The sequence below is a fragment of the Phascolarctos cinereus genome, unplaced genomic scaffold (assembly GCF_003287225.1).
Source record: "Phascolarctos cinereus isolate Bilbo 61053 unplaced genomic scaffold, phaCin_HiC Scaffold_726;HRSCAF=1367, whole genome shotgun sequence".
Classification (NCBI taxonomy): domain Eukaryota; kingdom Metazoa; phylum Chordata; class Mammalia; order Diprotodontia; family Phascolarctidae; genus Phascolarctos; species Phascolarctos cinereus.
In genome coordinates, this window is record NW_027556098.1 from 47,010,272 (window position 1) to 47,030,874 (window position 20,603).

At 34.9% G+C, this 20,603-nt stretch overlaps 1 protein-coding gene across 1 annotated transcript in view; it reads left to right on the plus strand.

The window, feature by feature from the left end:
* The window catches only part of USP16 (ubiquitin specific peptidase 16), a 36,046-nt gene that overhangs the window by 5,162 nt on the left and 10,281 nt on the right, over positions 1 to 20,603 (plus strand). The window contains 10 exon segments of the mRNA XM_020995994.2: positions 3,200 to 3,302; positions 3,847 to 4,025; positions 10,053 to 10,156; positions 10,952 to 11,055; positions 13,890 to 14,077; positions 15,696 to 15,791; positions 16,553 to 16,683; positions 16,988 to 17,075; positions 19,108 to 19,186; positions 20,506 to 20,597. Of these exon segments, the coding sequence (XP_020851653.1) occupies positions 3,242 to 3,302; positions 3,847 to 4,025; positions 10,053 to 10,156; positions 10,952 to 11,055; positions 13,890 to 14,077; positions 15,696 to 15,791; positions 16,553 to 16,683; positions 16,988 to 17,075; positions 19,108 to 19,186; positions 20,506 to 20,597 (1,122 nt within the window). The 5' untranslated portion in view covers positions 3,200 to 3,241.

Genomic DNA, 20,603 nt, shown 5'->3' on the forward strand with positions numbered 1-20,603 from the left:
TTGACTTTTCTCTGGCTTAATTTGACTGCACATGAGTAGAAGCAAAGGCAACAATTGACAGAAATATCCAGGGCTTAGGCTTGGCAGGGCAAATCAACAATATGATAAGGGGGCAAGAGACGAGAAGAGGACAGTGACAAGTTGAACTGGTTCACCAATGGGTCAAGTGATGAGATGAAGGGAGGAGAGTGAAGCTAGTGCAAGGGTGGAGGAATTGGAAGTCATGGTTAGGACTAGGAACAGGATTTGGAGTTACAAGACTAAGGGAGAGGTGGGATGTCAACAGATTGTGATCAGATAGGGGAATTTCAGAGTTCGTGAACATGGAAATGGGCACATTTGTGGGGGATGGCAAATCAAGGATCTGAACATCTCTGTGTGTAGTTAGTTGAGGTAGGGTGGAGTGATAGGTTATAGGAAATGAGTAAGTTAAGGAAGTGGGAGGTTAGGGTATTTGACAAAGTATCATTATCTATGTTAAAGTCCTCCCAGTGTGAGGATAAGTGGGGGAGAAGGGAAATACTGAGCCAGACATAAGTCTTCTCCTTTCTAGGCTAAATATAACTTAGCTGATTCTCCTTCTGTGGCAGAAACTATGAGCTCTCACTTTTCTGGTTGCCCTTTTCTGGGCATGCTTAAACTTTTCAATGTCCTTTCTATAATGTGTCCCAAGTTTGGCCCAGAAATTAATATGTGGTTTGGCCAAAGCAAAATACACTAGGACCCTTCCCCAAGTGCCCTTATTCTAGACATTATCCTTCTGCAGTTATCCCTTCCACATCATGGTGCTTAGGGGCATAGAGCTCCTGTGATCTGGAAAATCCATGTAAAGTTTTTTGTGCCTCCCTTTTTACCAGAGAAGTCATCTGAATTTTTTCTTTTTCTTTTATGGAGTGTTTACAGTACCTTATTGTAAAGTTTGGGTTAAGTGTTTGGTCATAGGCCCTGTGTCATCTGCTGGCCTTCACATGTCTGTGGCTTCTGCAAAACTCCCCCAAAATTCTCATTTAATTTCTTATGCTGACCTGCAATATGTCAAAACTGTGATGAAAAGCTGCAGTATGGAAGGGATAACTATATATATTTAAGTTTTCACTGTATTTTGGGGTGCAAATTCACATAAGGTGAGCCATATTGAACCATTGCACTATAGACTGCAAATCTCAAAAAAAATTATAGCATAACCACCTCTCATCTTCTTATGTCATTGCATTTTTTAATTTGTGTACAGGACTTTATGTTCCCATTAAATTTCATCTTTCAGAACAATTCATCTGCACACAAAAGTGTTCTAGCAGCATTAAGTATAAGAGCAAAACCCCAGATTACAGCAATAACTAGCAGGGCCTTGGGACTTTGCCATAGGCAGACTGAAGTTAGAGAGGTCTAAATTAGCACCATCATCTGGGAAGAGAGGCTACAGGGTTCCCACACGGAAAAAGAAGGATGCCACTTAGGTGTTTTAGCACCCCCCTTCCATCAGGTTCCAAGCAAATTGTAGCCATACATCTCTTTCAATAGGTTACTGTGATTCTAATATCCTCAACTTCTCTTACCCAGGTACAGGGATGGGAAGGATGAGCAGTCATTAATCTTTAAACAAGGATTGTTGTGCCACTAAGGAAAGAACTTGAGAGAGAATATGAGACCCCCTTCTCATCGTTAATCAAAGAAGTAGATGAAGTGACAGGACCAGGGACCTGTAGAATGTGGGTATCCTATTCTTGAAATGAAAAGTGAGGGAGAGATGGGAACTAGAGTCCAGCCTGCACTTGGACAGGGATGGTGGCCAGGGAATGGGGAGATGCAAGTGGTAGAAAGGATATGTGATATCCTCCCACTCCTCTACCCCATCATCCTAGACTGCCCACATATGGCATCTTGTTAGCAGCAACAATTAGTAGAATAAGAAGCTATCATGCTATGGCTCTTTTCCCTTTGATAGCCACATTCTTAGAAAAGGTTGTCTACATTATACTTTCCTCCCACTCGCTTCGACTTTTCTCAGTCCTCTTAACCTCTGAGGTTTTTTACACTACTAACTACTCCTTCCTTCTAGATAATCTTTCTTTCTCAGCTTTCATAATACTGCTCTCTTGTGATTATCTTCTTAACTGTCTGACCTTTTCTTCTCAGATTCCTTTGTTGGCTCATCATCTGTGCCTTTTCCCCTGTGTACAAGGATAACACCCATCCCCCCCCCCCGCCCAAAGCCTATTCAAGGCTCTCCTCTTTTCTCTCTGTAATTTCTTGGTGATCTCTTCAGCTGTCATGGGTACAATTATGGCTTTCAAGATGACTCCACCCTGTGTTTCTGGATTGGGATTCTGCTAGAGCTGGGCTCCACCTCCTCCTGTCCTCTTGGATAGGGCAGGCAGGCTGGCCTTGTTTGTGAGTCTTGTTCCCTCTCTAGTCCAGGATTTCCCAGTTACTGAAATTCTGGATGGGGTGGGGCCAGAACCTTTCCTCTCTCACAATCCCTGGCTTCTCCAGTTAAGATTGGGATGGATGTATTATAATGAAGGATCCCTGGCTTTGCAGAATGAAACCCTAAGTGTTTGTGTGAAGAGCGAGTGTTTGAGTGCATTTGTACATACTGTTTTAGGCAGATACAAACTGTGGAATGGAAAGTGACCTTGAGTGTTATCAAATTCAACTTTATATTTGGTTTTAGAATTTATTTTGAGATTTTATATTTAAATATAAATATATTTATATTTTTAAATATATTTATATTTTTAATTTTGTCTTCCAAATTTTTCTTAGTTTGTAGAGTATAATGGAAAATTTAGTTTGCATTCCTTGAGAGGATCACAGAAGTTACCCAAGGGAAGCCGACACTTTTTAAAAATGGTATTTTAAAGTATCATTTTCAGTAAAGCCTTTTATCAAGAATTGAGTTTGATGTAGTTGAAAGATCACTAAATCAAGAATCTGGAGGCACAGGTAATCTTTTGCTTATTAGTCCGTAACCTAAGGTGAGTCATTTAAATTTAGCTGAAGAATTAAATAAAATGAGAATAATGATACTTGTCATATCTAAAGATTAAACGAGATAGTATATGTGAAAATACTATGAAGCGCTGTCAGAATAGAAATGATGATGTTTTAGGTATGTTTTGGTTTATGTTTCTGCTTCACAAATTTGATATATAATATACTCACATTTTTGTTATGCTAACTTTCTCTTATGTTGTAGGAGATTCTTTATGCATTATTAGGTAACCTACAGAGCACTAACATGGGAAAGAAACGTACAAAGGGAAAAACTATACTGGCTGATGATGATGCTGAAATTTCAGGTATAGTATATTGTATTTTATTTGTTGATTGGACAGGGTAATTTTTATGTCCCAAAATGTATTGTTTTTCACTGTATTTCTCCATTAAAATGAAACATATTAACTCTAGAAGGAATATAGTATAACTTCATATTATGTGTGAATGTGTTTATAAACTATTTAAAATAATGAGTTTAGTCTAAATTGTTTTTAAAACATTTTAAGTATGATAAAAGTTTTATTGATAAAATATTCTGTACAAATAAAGTTATAGTTTTTGTTATGGTATTTAAGAATGAAAGTTTTTTCCTTTAAAATTTTTGTATTTATAAAATTTCTATATTCTACAGAATATATACATATTATATTCTGACCCAGTTTTATCGCTCAGCATATAAAAAAGTGTTTGATGATGTGCTGTGCAGTTATTTTTAGACTTATTTGCCATATTCCAGAAAGGAAGTTTTTAAGCTTGAGTTTGAATTTTTTTGTATGTATGATTGACATTTCAAAAACAAAGTGTCTCTGTTCTTTAATGCTTGTTCTTCTCTTTTTGTTTTTACAGAACTTCTGTGCAGACATATTCGAAAAGGATTAGAACAAAGTAATTTGAAAAAGTCTTTAATGAATGTGCAATGGAACATTTGCCAAGAATGTAAGACTGACAACAGAACAAAAGATAAGCCTGAAGGGGAGAATGAAGAAAACCCTTCAATCTGGCTGTGTCTTAAATGTGGCCATCAGGTATTGTTTTGATTTTGTTTAAGAGGTAGCATGATGTAGTGGAGTTAGGAATCCTTGGTTCAAATCCTGCCTCAGAATTGTGTGATCATGTTCCCTTAACTTCTGACGGTCTTAGTTCCATCATCTATAAATTGGAGATAATAATACTTGAACTGTTTAACCTACAAAGTTGTTGTAAAGAAAATTACTTACCAATTTAAAAGTGTCATATTAAAATGAGTTATATAGCAAATAACATTAATAAAGGTAATAAGGTAATAAATGTAAACAGAGCCAAAGGGCTTTGAGCAAAACCATCTTATTAACAGTGACTTGTACAACTGTTAACAAAGTGGTTCAAACTGACAATCTCAGTAAAGCCAGAAACCCCAGAGAGAAGGAGGGGATGTTCTTTATTGACTTACAACAAAGAAAGAGTCTTGGTAGGCAGGGAGAAAAAGTGATAGGTTATAGAATGAGGGCAGAAACATTACAATTGGCTGTACTGAGAAAGATGGAGTAGCATTCACATGAGGCTAATTACTGCCCTCTGATTTAAGGAATATTCATTGTTTTGTTTGCTAGGGGATCAGATCTACCTGACTTGCTGTCTCCTTGGAAAAGATTAAGAACTCCCCTAATTGTACAAGGACAGGCAAGGGCAGATGATATATCTTTTGGTGATGGTACCAAGTTAACTTGTGGAGCTTAAAGGGATTACCTGTATGAGAGATAACAACTTTCTTTTTAATTATAATTTGAAACTAACTCAGAGGGGAAGCTAAATTCCTGAGCTCAACTCAAGGACATAGAAAGGTAACTTTAGGAATCAAAGTAGTATTAATTTAATTTTCTTCACTTACTATTTGATGTGGAGATACAGAATTCTTTGTTGAAATGAGCGAAAAAGATATTTCCCTAAAAATAGAACACAAATGACTTAGTTTTTAAAAGAAGCTATTGTTGGAGTTGTTAATGAGTCTTGGACTTTGTTACTATTTTCATAATCATAAACCTATATAGGTCAACATGGATCACTTGTATTTATGAGCTTCTTTAAAACTTTCAAATTTCACTTTTAATATTATGAAATAAAAGCTCATAAATACAAGGATCTAAGACATCTCCAGACGCCTCATGAGAGAAAACGCTATCCACATCCAAAGAAAGAACTATGGAAGTTGAATTGCTATTTATTTTTCTCTTCTGTTGAATTTTGTTTCCTCCTTCTGATGGTTCCTCCTATTGGTTTTCATTTTTACTTACAACATCACTAATGTGAAAATGTGTTTAATAGGAATATAAATGTATAGCCTATATCAGAGAAAAATTTTAAACTCAAAAGCATATGGAAGTGATTATTGATAAGTCAAAATAAATTAATAAGAAAAAGATTTTTAAAAAGGATGTATAGAAGTTGTCCTGAATTAAAAGATGAAACTTTACACAGGATTATAAAAGAGCTGTAGTGAAACAAATAATTTGTACTTTCAAGTAGTAAATGGATAGCATTTTCTATCACGAGGCCTCTGGATGTCTTAGATCCTTGTGTTGCTAGAAAGGGTTAAGTTTATCAATATTTATAAATATTAGTCATCGCACAACGTGGCTGTTATTGTGTACAATGTTCTCTTAGTTCTGCTCATTTCACTCAGCATCAGACCATACAAGTCTTTCCAGGTTTTTCTGAAGTCAGCCTGTTCATCATTTCTTATAGCACAATAGTATTCCATTACATTCATATACCACAACTTGTTCAGCCATTCCCCAATTGATGGGCATCCTCTGCATTTCTAATTCTTTGCCACCACAAAAAGAGCTGCTATGAATATTTTTGTACGTGTGGGACCTTTTCCCATTTGTATGATGTCTTTGGGATATAGCCCTAGAGGTGCTCCTGGGCAAGTCACTTATCAAAAAAAAATGAAACCTCATCCTTTCTTTTCAAGAAATTAACATCGAAATTTATTTCCCCTCTTAAGATGCTCTACTAAACTGTTAGGCTATTCACTATAGCTTAAACCAAGAGATTTTCAGCATATTGCTTAATTACTACATGAAAGCAATAGCCATTCAGTTTTCTTTTTAATTAACACGAAACTCTGCAAAGAAGATCCTCAAAGAACGTGCAGGTTCAACAAGACTTGTTGCTGTTCATATATATTCCATTTCTTAGTTGTAAGAATATAGAAAGAGAGCCCTCTATGGCATCTCAGCACAGAATGTTAAGAGACCTCAGAGCCCTGGTGTCTCTTGGACTGGACCTTCTTGTGGGCTGTTTTCATCACATCTACTCCTAGTGACTTCCAAGGTTCTGCTGTGTGTTCTCAGATCACCCTGGGGCTGTTTCAGAGAGTCCTTCTCTCTTTCTGCTTCCAGATACAGTGCTGTAGTACTTGGCAAGCTACATGTGTCTCTAGTAGAACTGGGTCGTGGCTAGCTTGTTTGCTTAGACTGCTAATGACATTGCTGATAGCTCTCTTTCCTATTGCTCATGGGTTTCTGACTGACTTTTTGTGTAATTTTGGGGTGGAAGAGTTTTGTTGTTGTAGTTGCTTATTGAATTTCTTGATAATTTTTCAGCCTGGTTTTTTGGTTTTCATTGAAGGTAAGTGTCCCAGAGCAAATCAGTCTGCCTTGTAGTCAGCCTCTTGGCCTTGTTCTCCCTTGCTTAATTCCATTCTTGCATCATTAGCTACCTACTGGACATTCCCAGTTGGATGTCCCATATAGTATCTCAAATTCAACACATTCAAAATGAAATTAATTTCAAGCTTTACCTTTCTAGTTTTATTGACATGACCATTGCTTCTAGTCACTTGGGTCTGCAGCCTCAAAGTCATCCTTGGCTCTTTCTTATCCATGACATGTATATTCAATCATTTGTCAAGTTTTGTTGATTCTACAGAAGGTCTCACATCTCTCCACTTCCACAGCTATTACCTTTGTTCAGGCTTTCTCTCTCTCTCTCTCTCTCTCTCTCTCTCTCTCTCTCTCTCTCTCTCTCTCCTCTCTCTCTCTCTCTCTCTCTCTCTACACTATCACAACAATGTCCTCATAGGTATCCTTGCTTCCAGTATTTACCTTCCAATCCTTCCAATACATACCTGCCAAATTAATGTTTCTTTGTAATATCCCAAAATTAGAAAATAAGGACGTGCCTATTGGGGAATCACTATACAAATTGTGCAGTATGAATGTAATGGAATATTATTGTCCCATAAGAAATGACAAAGTGAACAATTTAGAGGAAATTGGGGAAACCTTTGAATTGATGCAGAGTGAAGTGAGCAGAGAAAAGAACAATTTATACAATGATACCATCATAGAGGTTTTTCTCTTTGATGACAAAACTTGAAAGACTTTAGAACTCTAATGCAGTGATAAAACATGAGTCTAGAACAGCGCTTCTTAAACCGTGGGTCGCAACCCCATATGGACTCGCATCACTGAGTGTGGGGGTCATGAAAAATTTGGCAACAGTAAAAGGTTTCTGACCACACAAAAACCAAAAAATAATTCAAAATCAAATGTGTAATGAATCCAAGGTTTTTGTGGCAGTGCTTACCCATGTTGCATCATGCAGCCTCACTGCAGCCTTGGTTCTGAACATATAACATACCCATTTTACACTGTGCATGCTGTCACACTATGCAACCCCAACAAACATTGCCAGAAACATCTCAACTCAGATTTGAGACTACTGTCTTTAATAAGTGGTAAGATTATGTGTATGCCAAAGAATTGTTTTAAACTAAATTTCTTTATGATTTATTATCATGAAATGTTTGATTTGTATGCCTGTTTTATATACCTATATACCTGGAGTCACATAAAAATTTCTTGGGCAGAAAGGGGTCACAAGTGGAAAAAGTTTAAGAAGCATTGGTCTAGAAGACTAAAGATGAAATATGCCATTCACATCCTTTCAGAAAAGTGATAAACTTAAAATTCATCCTGAAACATCCATTCAGGCATGGCTAATGTGGGATTTGTTTTAAAATTTAACTTTTTTGCTGAACTAAGAATGATGAGTTTTATTTTTGTTTCATGAGGAGCTATAAGGGAATATATTATAAATATATGTAAAAAATAAATAAGTAAATTTGCTTTTAAAAAATTAATGTTTCTAACACAATTCTGATAGTTTTAATCATCATTGACTCCTTATTGTTTCTAGAACTGGAGTTCTTAACCTGGAACCCATCAACTTCTTTCAAAAGTTTTTGATAGCTATATCTCATTATAATTTGTTTCCTTTGTAATCCCATTTATTTTATGCATTTAAAGTATTATTCTGCTAATGTTTCACCAAGCTGCCAAAGGGATTTATGATCCCAAAAGAGCTGAGAACTCCTGCTCTAGGATGAAATACACAAACTTTTTAACCTGATATTTAATCTTTCAAAATATGGTTCTCACGTAGCTTTCAGGACTTGTTTCATATCATTCCCCTTCATGCACTTTGTTCTAGCTGGACTTATCAACCAGTTCTTTAAACTTGACGTTCTAACTCTTCTTTCTCTTCGCTTGCACATAGTAGCTTCCATGCCTGGAATGTATGTACTCCCCACTTATGTCCACCTCTTAGGATCCCAAGTTCCCACAGTGCTCGGGTGCCAGCTCTTCTATAATTCTTTTCCTGATTCCCAGAGGCTGACTCCCTCCTCAGATGACTATACCATGTATTAATTCTTTAATGGTCATAGGCTTTGTCTCAGTAGACTATAAGTTCCTTAGGGACAGAAACTATTTCATTTTTTTCTTTGAATCCCCAGTACTTAGCTTAGTGCTTTGTATATTTGTTGTTGTTGTTGTTGAGTCATTTCAGTTATGTCCAACTCTCTATGGCCCCATTTGGAGTTTTCTTGGTAAAGACACTGGAGTGGTTTGCCATTTCCTTCTCCAGCCCATTTTACAGATGAGGAAATGAGGCAAACAGGGTTAAGTAACTTGCCCAGGGGCACACACAGCTAGTAAGTAACTGAAGCTGGATTTGAACTTTGGTCTTTCTGACTCCAGGTACAGTACTATATCCACTGTTTCACTTGCCTCAGGGTTAAGTGACTTGTCCAGTGTCACACAGCTAGTAAGTGTCAGAGGCCAAATCTGAACTCATAGAGAAGAGTCTTCCTGGTGGCCTGGCACTCTATCTACTTTGCCACCTAGCTGCCATGCTTTGTATATAGTAGGTACTTAATATTTATTGCCTTGAATTAAAAAGTTTAAGTGAAAGGTAAAGATGGAGGTAGCTAGGTGGTGCAGTGGATAGAGCACTCACCCTGGAGTCAGGAGAACCTGAGTTCAAATCTGGCCTCAGACGTATAACATTGACTACCTGTGTGACTCTGGGCAAGTCACTTAACCCTGATTGCCTCACCAAATTAAAAAAAAAAAAAGAAAGATAAGGATGACTTAAACTAAGGTTAGGAAGGAATGGAAAAAGGGAATGGTTGTTTGAAATACTTTTAGAGCATGACTTTTTATTTTATAAGTATCTACATATATAAACCTATAAAAGAACATGTTCACATGTGTGTACATAAATAAAATGAACTCATTAGTCAGTAACATGCATGGACATTTCCAAAAGTACAGAAAAAGAGGATTGTATTTAAAGTCATTGATCTAGTACAGACAGCTTGTTTTTTTTTATTACATATTAAATTTAACCTAGTACCAAAACTTCCCTGCTTTCTTATGTCCTCTCTTTTCTGTGACTTTAAAAAAAAGTTTCATTGACTCTCTTTTCTTTCTTTTCTCCCCTAATCATCATTATTATACCTCTCCATAACACCCTCCACTCCCCCCCCCAAAAAAAAGCCCTCCTTTATAACAAGTAAGGATGTATCTGACTTTTCTTTAATTACCTTCTTCCTTAAACTTGAATTTTGGCCTTAATAATTTTGGAGACTCTTAAGTTTTAACATAGAATTGAAGTCTTAGTGTTTCATTTTTTTTTAAACAGCAAGTCATCTGTTCCTTGTTCATGTTAACTGTGAATTCTTGCATAAAATTTTGTAATTTTCAGCTTCTTACTTTCATTAGGGTTGTGGCAGAGATTCTCAAGAACAGCATGCTTTCAAGCATTATTCCACACCAAGATCAGAACCCCATTGTTTGGTGCTTAATTTGTACAACTGGAGTGTGTGGTGAGTTTGGGGAACTGTTGAACACATTTGATTGCAAAAGATTTTGAACTAGTGAGGATAGGTATATTTGAAAAATCATTAAGAAGTAAACAGTTAACTTTATGCAAAATATATTTCAGGAGGGTAGACTATGTAATAATTTCTGATAGTGTTCTAGTTAATGATAGTATGTAATTCTACCTTGCAGAAAAATGTTAGGAAATATTGTTTTTTATTATATAGTTCTGTATGCCAAAGTGATCACTGCTCAGTGTAAAAACTCAGAGATATTGAGAATAAATGACAGTTTCAACAATATCATTTCAGGGAAACAAACATAAGTTATATTGTATTCTAATGTGTTCAGGTGCATAGTGTGATGTTTTAAAGTAATTTCTTGACCCTGGCCTTTCAAATAGGATTCACCCAATATATAATATTGCTTAATTGTAAGATCTGGTAAATATGTTGATGTGGAACTTTGCCTTGAAATTGGTTTATACAAAACTCATTAACATTTTGAACGTTTTTCATTTCAAATCATCATTCCACTAATAGGTTAAGTTAGGATTTTTGTTAATATTAGAATGTTTTTGAAATCTTGCCTAACTTGATAATAAAAACAACTTTATTCAAGATGTACGGAATTCTAAAAAAATTTGCTTATGTGGTATGACAAAAATGCTTTTTATTTTTTTATAAGATTTGACATCTAGAGTTAATATCTTAATTCTAAGACCTATGAGGTTTGGCTTTTTTGTTTTGTTTTGTTTTGGTTTTGGTCATTGTTTTCTTCTGGTACTTTTTGGGAGGCAGGTGTTACTTGTGTGATGAGGAGGTCCAATATAGCAGCTCAAGTCGATTGGGTCAACTTGTGGATTATATTAGAAAACAAACCAATGTCAAAACTCCAAGACCAGGTAAAGTCTTGTAGTGGATATATATATATATATATATATATATTTATATATATATTTTAATATTGCTCTACACTTAAGCAGATGGGTGAATCTTATGTATAAGGTTTAGATCTAACTTTTTGTCATTAAATATTGAATTCCAATTATATGGGCCTCTCATAATATAGTCTTTAGCATCCATGCTGTGGAGTATACAGGATTATAATTATCTCATGTGAAAAAAATATTCTTCTCTTAAATGACATTCAAAAGACTTATTCAGAAGTACTGATATTATCCAGAATAACATCCAGAAGTACCTTATGCAGAATTTACTAGATCCTGTTAAAATCAGACTGTAAATAGTGTTTTTACAAAATACCAGTTAATTAATTGGAATGACATGTTTCCTTGTATTCATGTTCACTCGCTTCTCTGACTCATCATCATTTCAGATGTAATTGTATTTAAAAGAGTACAGAAATGCTAAATGTGTTAAAATACGGGGACATTGCAGAAGTTTGCTTTGTAATGTTTTTCAGTGTCATCTATTTTAACAGTAAAACAATGAATTGTTGTTAACAGTATCTTGAGACTGCAAGTGCCATCTTTGGTGAATAGTATGTTATTGAACTGTTATTTTAATTTGCATTTGAGTTGTAAAGTTAAGATGGCCTTAAAATTGTCTTGGAATTTTTTGGTCTGCTGCCTTCCCTTTGCCAATTTGCAGAATTGGTTTTCGGAATAGTTGCATTTGCAAAATTTTCTTTCACGTATTACTTTATGTCTACATTCTTCACCATTTTTCATGAAGAGCATTGCCCATTTGTAAAGAATGAAAAGGAATAGAACCACTAATTTATATATGTCTTCATATTCTTCAGTGTCAAAACTCGTGCTTACATCAGTTTAACTAATTAAATAAATAAAAATTACTCCCATTTACATAGCACTTCTCACAGACTTTGTGGTGTAAGCAGAAGAGGCATGTTAATCAAAAAAATCAAAACTGAATTGATTACAAGAGAGATGAACATGCATGTGGAACTCCTATATCAAGTACAAAGGAGTTCACAATCTAGGCAGAAGCTTGAATATTTATGAGTTACAGAAAGAGGAAGTCTCATTGGCAGCATGGGGCTTCATCCCCTCCCAAATGGGAGTGGCCCAGGAGGAGGAAGGAAGCAGTAGGGATGGGGGAACAGGAGTAAGTAGGATGGCAAAAGCATGTTGCATGTTGGCCTAGTGCAGACTGACTGGGGCCGTCTTGTAGCTGGTTCAACCCTCAAGGACACACAGAGTCTCAGAGGTGGAAATTAAGTCAGCACAGAAAGGGATGGAGTGGGTGGGGCTTCATCCTCAACTCATTCTGGCTCCTGATTACCCCAGGTCCACTGTTTCTGGAAAATAGGGCAACTGGAGAAGACAGATTAAGTTGGCTTCAAGGCAGCAGGCAGCACTGTTTTAATCATTGGAGATACAGAATTATTAAATAGTATAATCTTGCCTTCAAATTGCTTATGATGTAATGGAGGGTATCATGTGACATGTTCATAGATAGGTGTGATATACAAGGTAGAATGTGATAAAGACAAAAAAGAGATCCAGAGAAAGTTGTGCTGAAAAATTTGAGGAAGTGGGTAGGTAGTTCCCCTTATTTTCATCTGAGAACTTTAGGGAGGGGAGGACTTATTACCTGAGCTGAGTCTTGAGGGAAGATGAAGATTTCAACAAGGAAATATGAATAAAGCATGCAGGGTGGTCGGCATGAATGTATAGGTTGTTAAAGGACAAGATGGAGTAGCACAAGCTATGAGGGAAGAATGAGAGAGTGAGTATCAAGGAAGAGGAATGGTGTGAAATGTTGCAGAGAGGTGAGAAAAAGCCACTGAATTGGTCTATTTGGTGACTTCAAAAGAAAAGGCTTAGAAGCCACATTAGGAAGGAGTTGAAGAATAAGAGTAAATTAGTCAATAACCATTTATTAAGTACCTATTATGTGCCTTTCACCTTGCTAAGCCCAGGAGATGAAATTAAGGAAAATAAAGACAGTCCCTGCCCTCAAGCAGCTTACGGTCTAATGGAGAAAGACAATACAGAAAAGCTGGAAGGGAGAAGGTTTTTGGCTGCCACCTGGTGCCCTGCACAGGGCCAAGAAGTTCATGTAGTGAAAACCAACCAGAGAGGCTGATGTGAAAACAGAGAGAGAAAATGAAGAAATGGAATTAACAAGTTTTAGAACTCTCTTTTTAGAAATTGAATAGTGAAGGAGTAGAGTTATATAAGACTACAGTAGGATCAAGCAAAGGTTGGTTTGTTTTTGTTTGAGCTTAGTGGTAGGCAATGATGAAGAATCTAGAAGAAAAGTAGGGATTGAAGATGAGACGAGAGGCCTAATTTGTCTTCTGACACTAAAGCAAAGGAGAAGAAGATGGGATAGGGAGAGACACAGAGAGATTTTGAAGTAGATGAGGGAGCTTGTGATACGTGGCCTCAGTATAGATAAATGGAGAAGAGGCCACCTACTAAAAGAAGAATGTAGGTTGGGGGCTTAATGAAAGGTCTGGGACAGCCCCATTAAGATTGTGATAAGGCATCAGAAATACATAGAAGGAGCTATTGAAAACTTTATCAATTCATTTATACTTGACATGATCTATAAATAAATTCTGTAATTCAATAAATAAAAAAATCAATAAAATCAGATTGGTCCAGATTGAATTATAGTTAAAATTTACAAGTATAGATTGGTCCAGATTGAATTATAGTTAAAATTTACAAGTATAGCTACATTCTCATTAATCATTTATGTAATGATAAATGTTTTATACATTGCTTAAACCTTTTTTTTTTAGCATCAAAAGATCAAGGGATAACTGAAATTGAAAACAAAAAATTAGAAAAAGACAGCAAAAATGAACAGGAGAGAGAGAAAAAGGAAAACATGGCTAAAGAAAATTCTCCATTGAATTCTGCTATTCAAGTGACTGTGAAAGGACTCAGTAATTTGGGGAATACATGTTTCTTCAATGCAGTTATGCAGGTGATCAAGTGTTATTTATTCATCCTTGTGTTTCTCACTGTTTTGTAGGACTTATCTATTAAAATGCCCAAGTATTTTATAAAATATTTTGTTGAATCTTGTGAGATAAATTAATGAAATGTTTTACTTTTCTGTGACTTCATGTGACTTTGCCTTTAGTATCATTTATGTTAAATACTTTAATACTTTGATAGATCTTTGATATCATGTATGTGTATTTACTCTCCAAGTGTGAAAATCACAACCCGTCTATGCCTCCTCATCATGTGCAGTGATCTCCCAAAAATCATCAATAGTGGGCATATTTAAGATCCTGAGGACCTTCCTCTAGAAATTTTGACATTACTTACCCAAGACATTCATCTTTGCTCTTAGTACATAACAGCCCATCTTCTTTCCTGGTCATATGTCCCTAGTTAGTTTTCTGCTGTGTCTGGTGCTCAAGTGTTGATAATTTGCTCCAGCCTATTTATGTGTTCTCTGTATTTCTCCCATTGCCCTTTTGGTGAGCTACTGCATGGGTTCAGAGACTGGTCTCCATGATTTATATAACCAGGTAGCATAGTTGGAAGAAATTTTTTTTCTTTAAGAGAGTCTGCTTGGTAGTAGACAGCTCAAAATCAGGAAGTCCTGGCTTTGCCAAGCTCCATTGCTGACATGTACTGATGCTGAGAATGTCACTTTTAACTTCTTTTAAGGCATCCTAGGTAACTTTCTAAGACTGTATTACAGAACAGTTCCTGAGCAGTATTTGGCAGTTGAAATTTCCTTATTAAGAGCTCCATACCTCAGACTCAAAATTGAAATAAAAATTGTGAGCTTACAATTTAATTTTAATTAATAATTAATCAGAAACTAAAAATAAATGTTGGAGTAAGAGGTAAAAACTGATATTTATGCGAGAAAGAATTACATGCTTGTTAAGATCAGTGTGATATTTTAAATCGATCTTATGTTAATTAGATTATAAACTAGTAAACATTTACTTTGCACCCATTGATAAGTGAGCCATAAAATATTTTGAGAGTTTTAATTTGTACTCTTCTGTTATTATTAAATCATACAAAGTCAGTTTGTGCTTGTTGGTATTTTGATACAAATATAAGAGCTGGACATGTTCAGGAAATTTGGTGCTACCCTGAAAAAGTTTTTTCTAATTTATTTTATTGGTAGAAAGCTGACTATTGAACAAATTGAAAAAGTGTTAAATGGAAAACAAAATTCTTAGGAAGATATTCAAATTTATAATTCCTGAGCCTAAATTTGAAAGGATGTCTATATGCCTTAAGGTTAATAGATTGTTTATGTTTGAAAATAGAATATAATTATTATATCCTAATATAACTAATTTCAAGAAAGAAATACATTTGTAACAGTCTGACATGTCAGGTACAATATACTTGTATCTAATGGAGCTTTTACCGATTTAGAAATAGAATTACTATACATTTTTAGAGGTGTAGTTCTTTTGTTGTTTTTCTTTTACAATTTATATTACCCAAGTCTAAAACTGTAATGAGAAATGAAGGTTTAATCTTTTTTTGCTTTCTATTCTGCTTAATTTCATACCTTTTAGCTAAAGTAATTTGTCTTTTTTTCTTTCTCCATTCTTTTCCAGAATTTGTCACAGACTCTAGTACTAAGAGAACTATTGAAGGAAGTAAAAATGTCTGGAACAATAGTGAAAATTGAACCACCTGATTTATCCCTAACAGTGTGTATTTTTATTTATGTTTATGATGAAAATTTTCTTTCTTTGAAATAAATATCTTCTAAGATTAAAAAACATTTTTGTATAGATGTTCAGGATGATGTTCTTGGTTCCTAAGTTTATAACATTTATAGGTTAATAAAACTGATTAAATAATTATGAAACCTTTTTTATAATTTTTAAGAGTTATATGTTATATGCATATCTTTATTTTATGCATCTCTCTGCTTACTTACATGTTTTATTCTAGAGAATGCTCCTGACACATATCTTGCCAGGCATTGCAAATATATATATATATATATATTTTATTATCCTTACTTTATCTTGTTTTTTGTTTTGTTTTGTTTTTTACTTTGTCTTGTTTTAATTCATGTATTCTCAACCCATCAGTCTATAAATGGAAACAAATACTTTTAAAACTGAAAATTGTGAAGATAAACACCACATAAAACTCTAAGTCCAGAAAATAGCCTTAGTTAAAAGTGAACAAATTGTAGAATAAGGAAAACAGTATGGTAGAGTGAGTAGAACGAGCATTTGGCTTGTAGTCAGAGGACCTGGGTTTGAACCTGCCCCTGACAACTTACCACCTGTGTGATTGTAAGCAAGTTGCTTGCCTAAGTTTCCTCATCTGTAAAGTAAAGGCATGGGACTAGATGATCTCCATGGTCTCCTCTGTTTCTTTGTTGCTATAAATGTTTTAAGTAAATAACTATCCTTAATGTTGATTGAAAAAAGCAGTTTTTATTTTTTGCATTCAGGAACCTCTAGAAATAAACCTTGAGCCTCCAGGTCCTCTCACTTCAGCCATGTGCCAATTTCTTAATGAGATGCATGAAACCCAAAGGGGAATTGTGACACCTAAAGAGCTATTTTCTCAGGTCTGTAAAAAGTGAGTACCTGTTCAGATTGTATATTGAACCATGAATAGGACACTGCCTATAACACATTTTTGCTTAGGAATAATATAGAAAAGATCTGATTGCATATTCTCTTAGGTAAACAAATATATTCCATTATTTTTCTTGTATTCTCAAAATAGTAAGTAGAGATTAGGTCTTCCAAAGAAGATATCAGATTAAATAGAAGTTAAAATAAACTGGAAAGACTCCAAAATTAGAGATGTGATTATTGGGATTTTGTAAATGTGGCTTCATATTTTAGTAGTTTTTGCTTTTTTTTTAATATATAAATAGAGCAGTGCGATTTAAAGGTTCTCAGCAGCAAGATAGTCAGGAACTGCTTCGGTATCTACTGGATGGGATGAGAGCAGAAGAAATCCAGGTAAATTTATCATTATAAATTTTGTTTTTTATAGTCCGATCATTTATTTATCATTGAGTAATTTAGTCGTAGAATTTTTCCTATTTTACTAATTTAGTAATTTAACTTTTTAGTAATAGAATTTTTAGGCTGGTAATGAATAAAACATTTATTAAGTGCTTACTGTGTAAAAGTTCTTTGCTAAGTCCTGTGAATACAAATAGACAGCCTTTGCCCTCCAGAAGCTCACCTTCTAATGGAGAGACAACACATGGAGGGTTTCAGTTAAAAGACAGAAAGGTCCCATAGCCTTTAAGGTGCACTGGCAAAGTAAATGGTAATATTTCTTCTTTAATGTCATTTCCATTGATAAAAATCAGAGCTGCTTGTGATATTGAACCATTTGACAGTGCCCAGGAATTTGATTAGAACTTTTTTTCTGGGTCTTCAGTAGTGTTGGCTGGGTTGCTTCCCAAGATGATAGCAATAGGCTAGAAGCATTGCTATCCCCAAGACTCTTGGATTCAGATTCCTAGATTATCCATCAGAGTCTAAGGGAGGATATGAGGGCTGGGTAGAAGTGAGTCTGTTGATTGGGAGTACACTATTCCCAAGGTTCTTCGGCTGAGGGTCCTGGGCTGTGTCCATCAGGGTCTGAATGGAGATATAGTGGTCAAGGTGGTGGTGGTTTGAGCTGCCTGGCACATTTACTTCTGTCTTCCTTAGGGTGTCCCATTGCTTCAGTTAGGCTGGCCCACTTGCCTATGAGTGGTAATGCAGCAATGAAGCACAGTTTTGATTCTTGCATTTCTTGGAACTTTTCACTCCATTATGTGTTTAATTAAAAAGCTTTAGAAGGAATCAGAAAACAAGAACATACTTTCAGTTTCTTAATATTTTTAATAATGATTAAATATTATCAATTTTACTTTCGATGACATTTTCATTTCTTTTCTTTTTCTTTTTTGCTAGGCATTGGGGTTAAGTGACTTGCCCAGGGTCACACAGCTAGTAAGTGTCAAGTGTCTGAGGCCAGATTTGGACTCAGGTCCTCCTGACTTCAGGGCCGGTACTCTGTCTACTGTGACACCTAGCTGCCCCACCTTTTTAAGGGCTTTTAGTTCACAAAAAAAAATGGTAAAACGCAGAAGAAATTGTTAACAACAAGCTATGTTTAATTAGCCCTTTAGATACAGAAGTTCCTTTTTACTGTAATAATTTTTAAGGATTATTAAATCTACTACTCCAGAATACCCATGATGACACGCTTTCCCATCTTTTGATACAGGTGACATACAGAAGTACAGAATGAGACATACATTTGTAGGCAGCCATTGTCTGGTTGGTTTAGCCTATGTTTAATTTTTACAAAGGATACATTTTCTTTTTGTTTTGGAGGGTAGGTTGGTCATAATGATGCCCCTAAAAAGAAGAAAAGGACATTAGTGAGATGTGACTTTTTTAAAATTGTTTTATTGTTTTTGTTTTTAATGCACAGACAAAAGCAGAAGGAAGTTCAGAGGAAGATGCAAACAAACAAGGCAGCTTTGGAATTAACATGTTGAATTTATGATAGACTTTTAAAAAAAGCTACAATCCTTTTTTTCTCATTTTTTTAAAATATGGAAATGTTTATGTTTGTTGATATGTCTCTAATTCAGTATAATGAGAACTTTTGAAAATCATTAACTGTAAAAAAGGATAAATGAGCAGATAATTTCCTAAGCATTAGAAATATTTTGAATTATTAGACTGTTTGTTTATCTTCCAAATATTTAGTAGGACTTTGTTAGAACACCTTTTACTCAGTTATTTTTAAGTATTGTGATTTAAAAGTACACTTATAGAGATATAAAAGTGGCTTGCTAGTTGAGATATTTCAGTTCTTACCCTAATCAATAACTTTCACACTTAGGAGTTGCCAAGAATAAAAAGATGATTATCTTACAGTTGTTTTATTGTAGATAGTATTTTATAATCCTCTTTCAAAAATGTGATTATGCAAAAGTAATAAAAATAATCATAGTATATGTACTTATTTCATTATTTTCAGAGAGTAAGCACTGGTATTCTTAAAGCATTTGGCAATTCCACTGAAAAATTAGATGAAGAACTTAAAAAGAAAATTAAAGGTAATGTCTGATTTCTGGAACACAAATAGTCAAATCAAACTCATTTCCATTTTTTTAGATACTGGGTTGCTAGCATATTTTTGTTTGTTTGAGGATTTTTTATATGTGGATTTGATGCTTGCACCTTGCTGTCAGTCAGTGAAGCAATTCAAATATGGGCATACCAGAAAAGGAAATTATGGTGTGTACTAGTTGTATAATAATATGTATTAGGGAAGTTAAACTTGTGGCCATCCCCATTTCGCCTGCTTTACGGTACTTAAAGCATTAGAAGTTGCTTTAACATTGATTTTTCACTTCTTGATGATGTCCTTTGGGGCTAGGCCATTAAAACAGGTAATTGGCACAGACCTGTGTTAAATACATCTCTGTTACCCAGATAACCATGTTGATAAATATTTAGTATCTGCAGAAAATGATTCTGACTTGCTTTAACTTCCATGAGGATATTATAGTGGAAAAGAGGAAAGGAGAGAGAATGGTTTTGGTTTATATTTGGTAGTATTTTTTTTATAAAAAGGAGTACCATTCTCAAAGGTTCAGCTCATATGCCACATCCTGCAAGAAGACTTTGCTGTTGTTTGTGCTCCATGACCCGTGATTGTCTTGTATGTCCTTTGGATATATTTTGTATTTACTTTTCTGTGTATATGCTGCATTGCTTCAGAATGATGTAAGTTTCTTGAGGACAGGAATGCTTTCCTTTTTGTCTTTGTATCCTAAGAGTCTAACACAGTGCCAGATACAATATAGGCGCTTATTCTGTTGTATTGAAGGAAGTGCATATATTCCCATAGTGTATTTTTTATAACCATATTATAATTAAGTAAGATTAGTTAGTAAACCAAATCTACTACCCCCAAATATCAGAACTTCGTATATAATTCTTCTCTAGTAGTATAGATTCATAGGATTTTAGAGGTATTGGGGATCTTAGAAATAATGTTCCCCTCCCCCATTTTTTAGATGAAGTAACAGAGGCCCAGAGTGACTGTGATTTGTTTAAGGTCACATTGCTAGGTGGCAGAAGAATAGGGATTAGAGAATATTTCTACTGACCCCTAGTTCTCCCTGTTCATTACACCACATTTCTACTTGAAGCTGATGTTGTATTCCTGACTAAATATTTTATGATAATAAGTTTATGTTACTAGAAGAACTTTAGCTGGATCAAGGGTAGAACTAGTTTGAAAGTTTGTTGATTAGGAGACCTTAAATTTTATACAATTTATAAGAGTTAATTGATGTGCCATCTAGTTTTGGTTTTTTCCACTTACTTTGTTAATTTTATAGTTATTTTGTTAAACCTTTTTTTATAGAACATGAAAAAAAAAAGGCAACACCAAGCTTTGTGGATCGAATATTTGGTGGAGAACTAACTAGTACAATCATGTGTGAGGAATGCAAAACTGTAAGT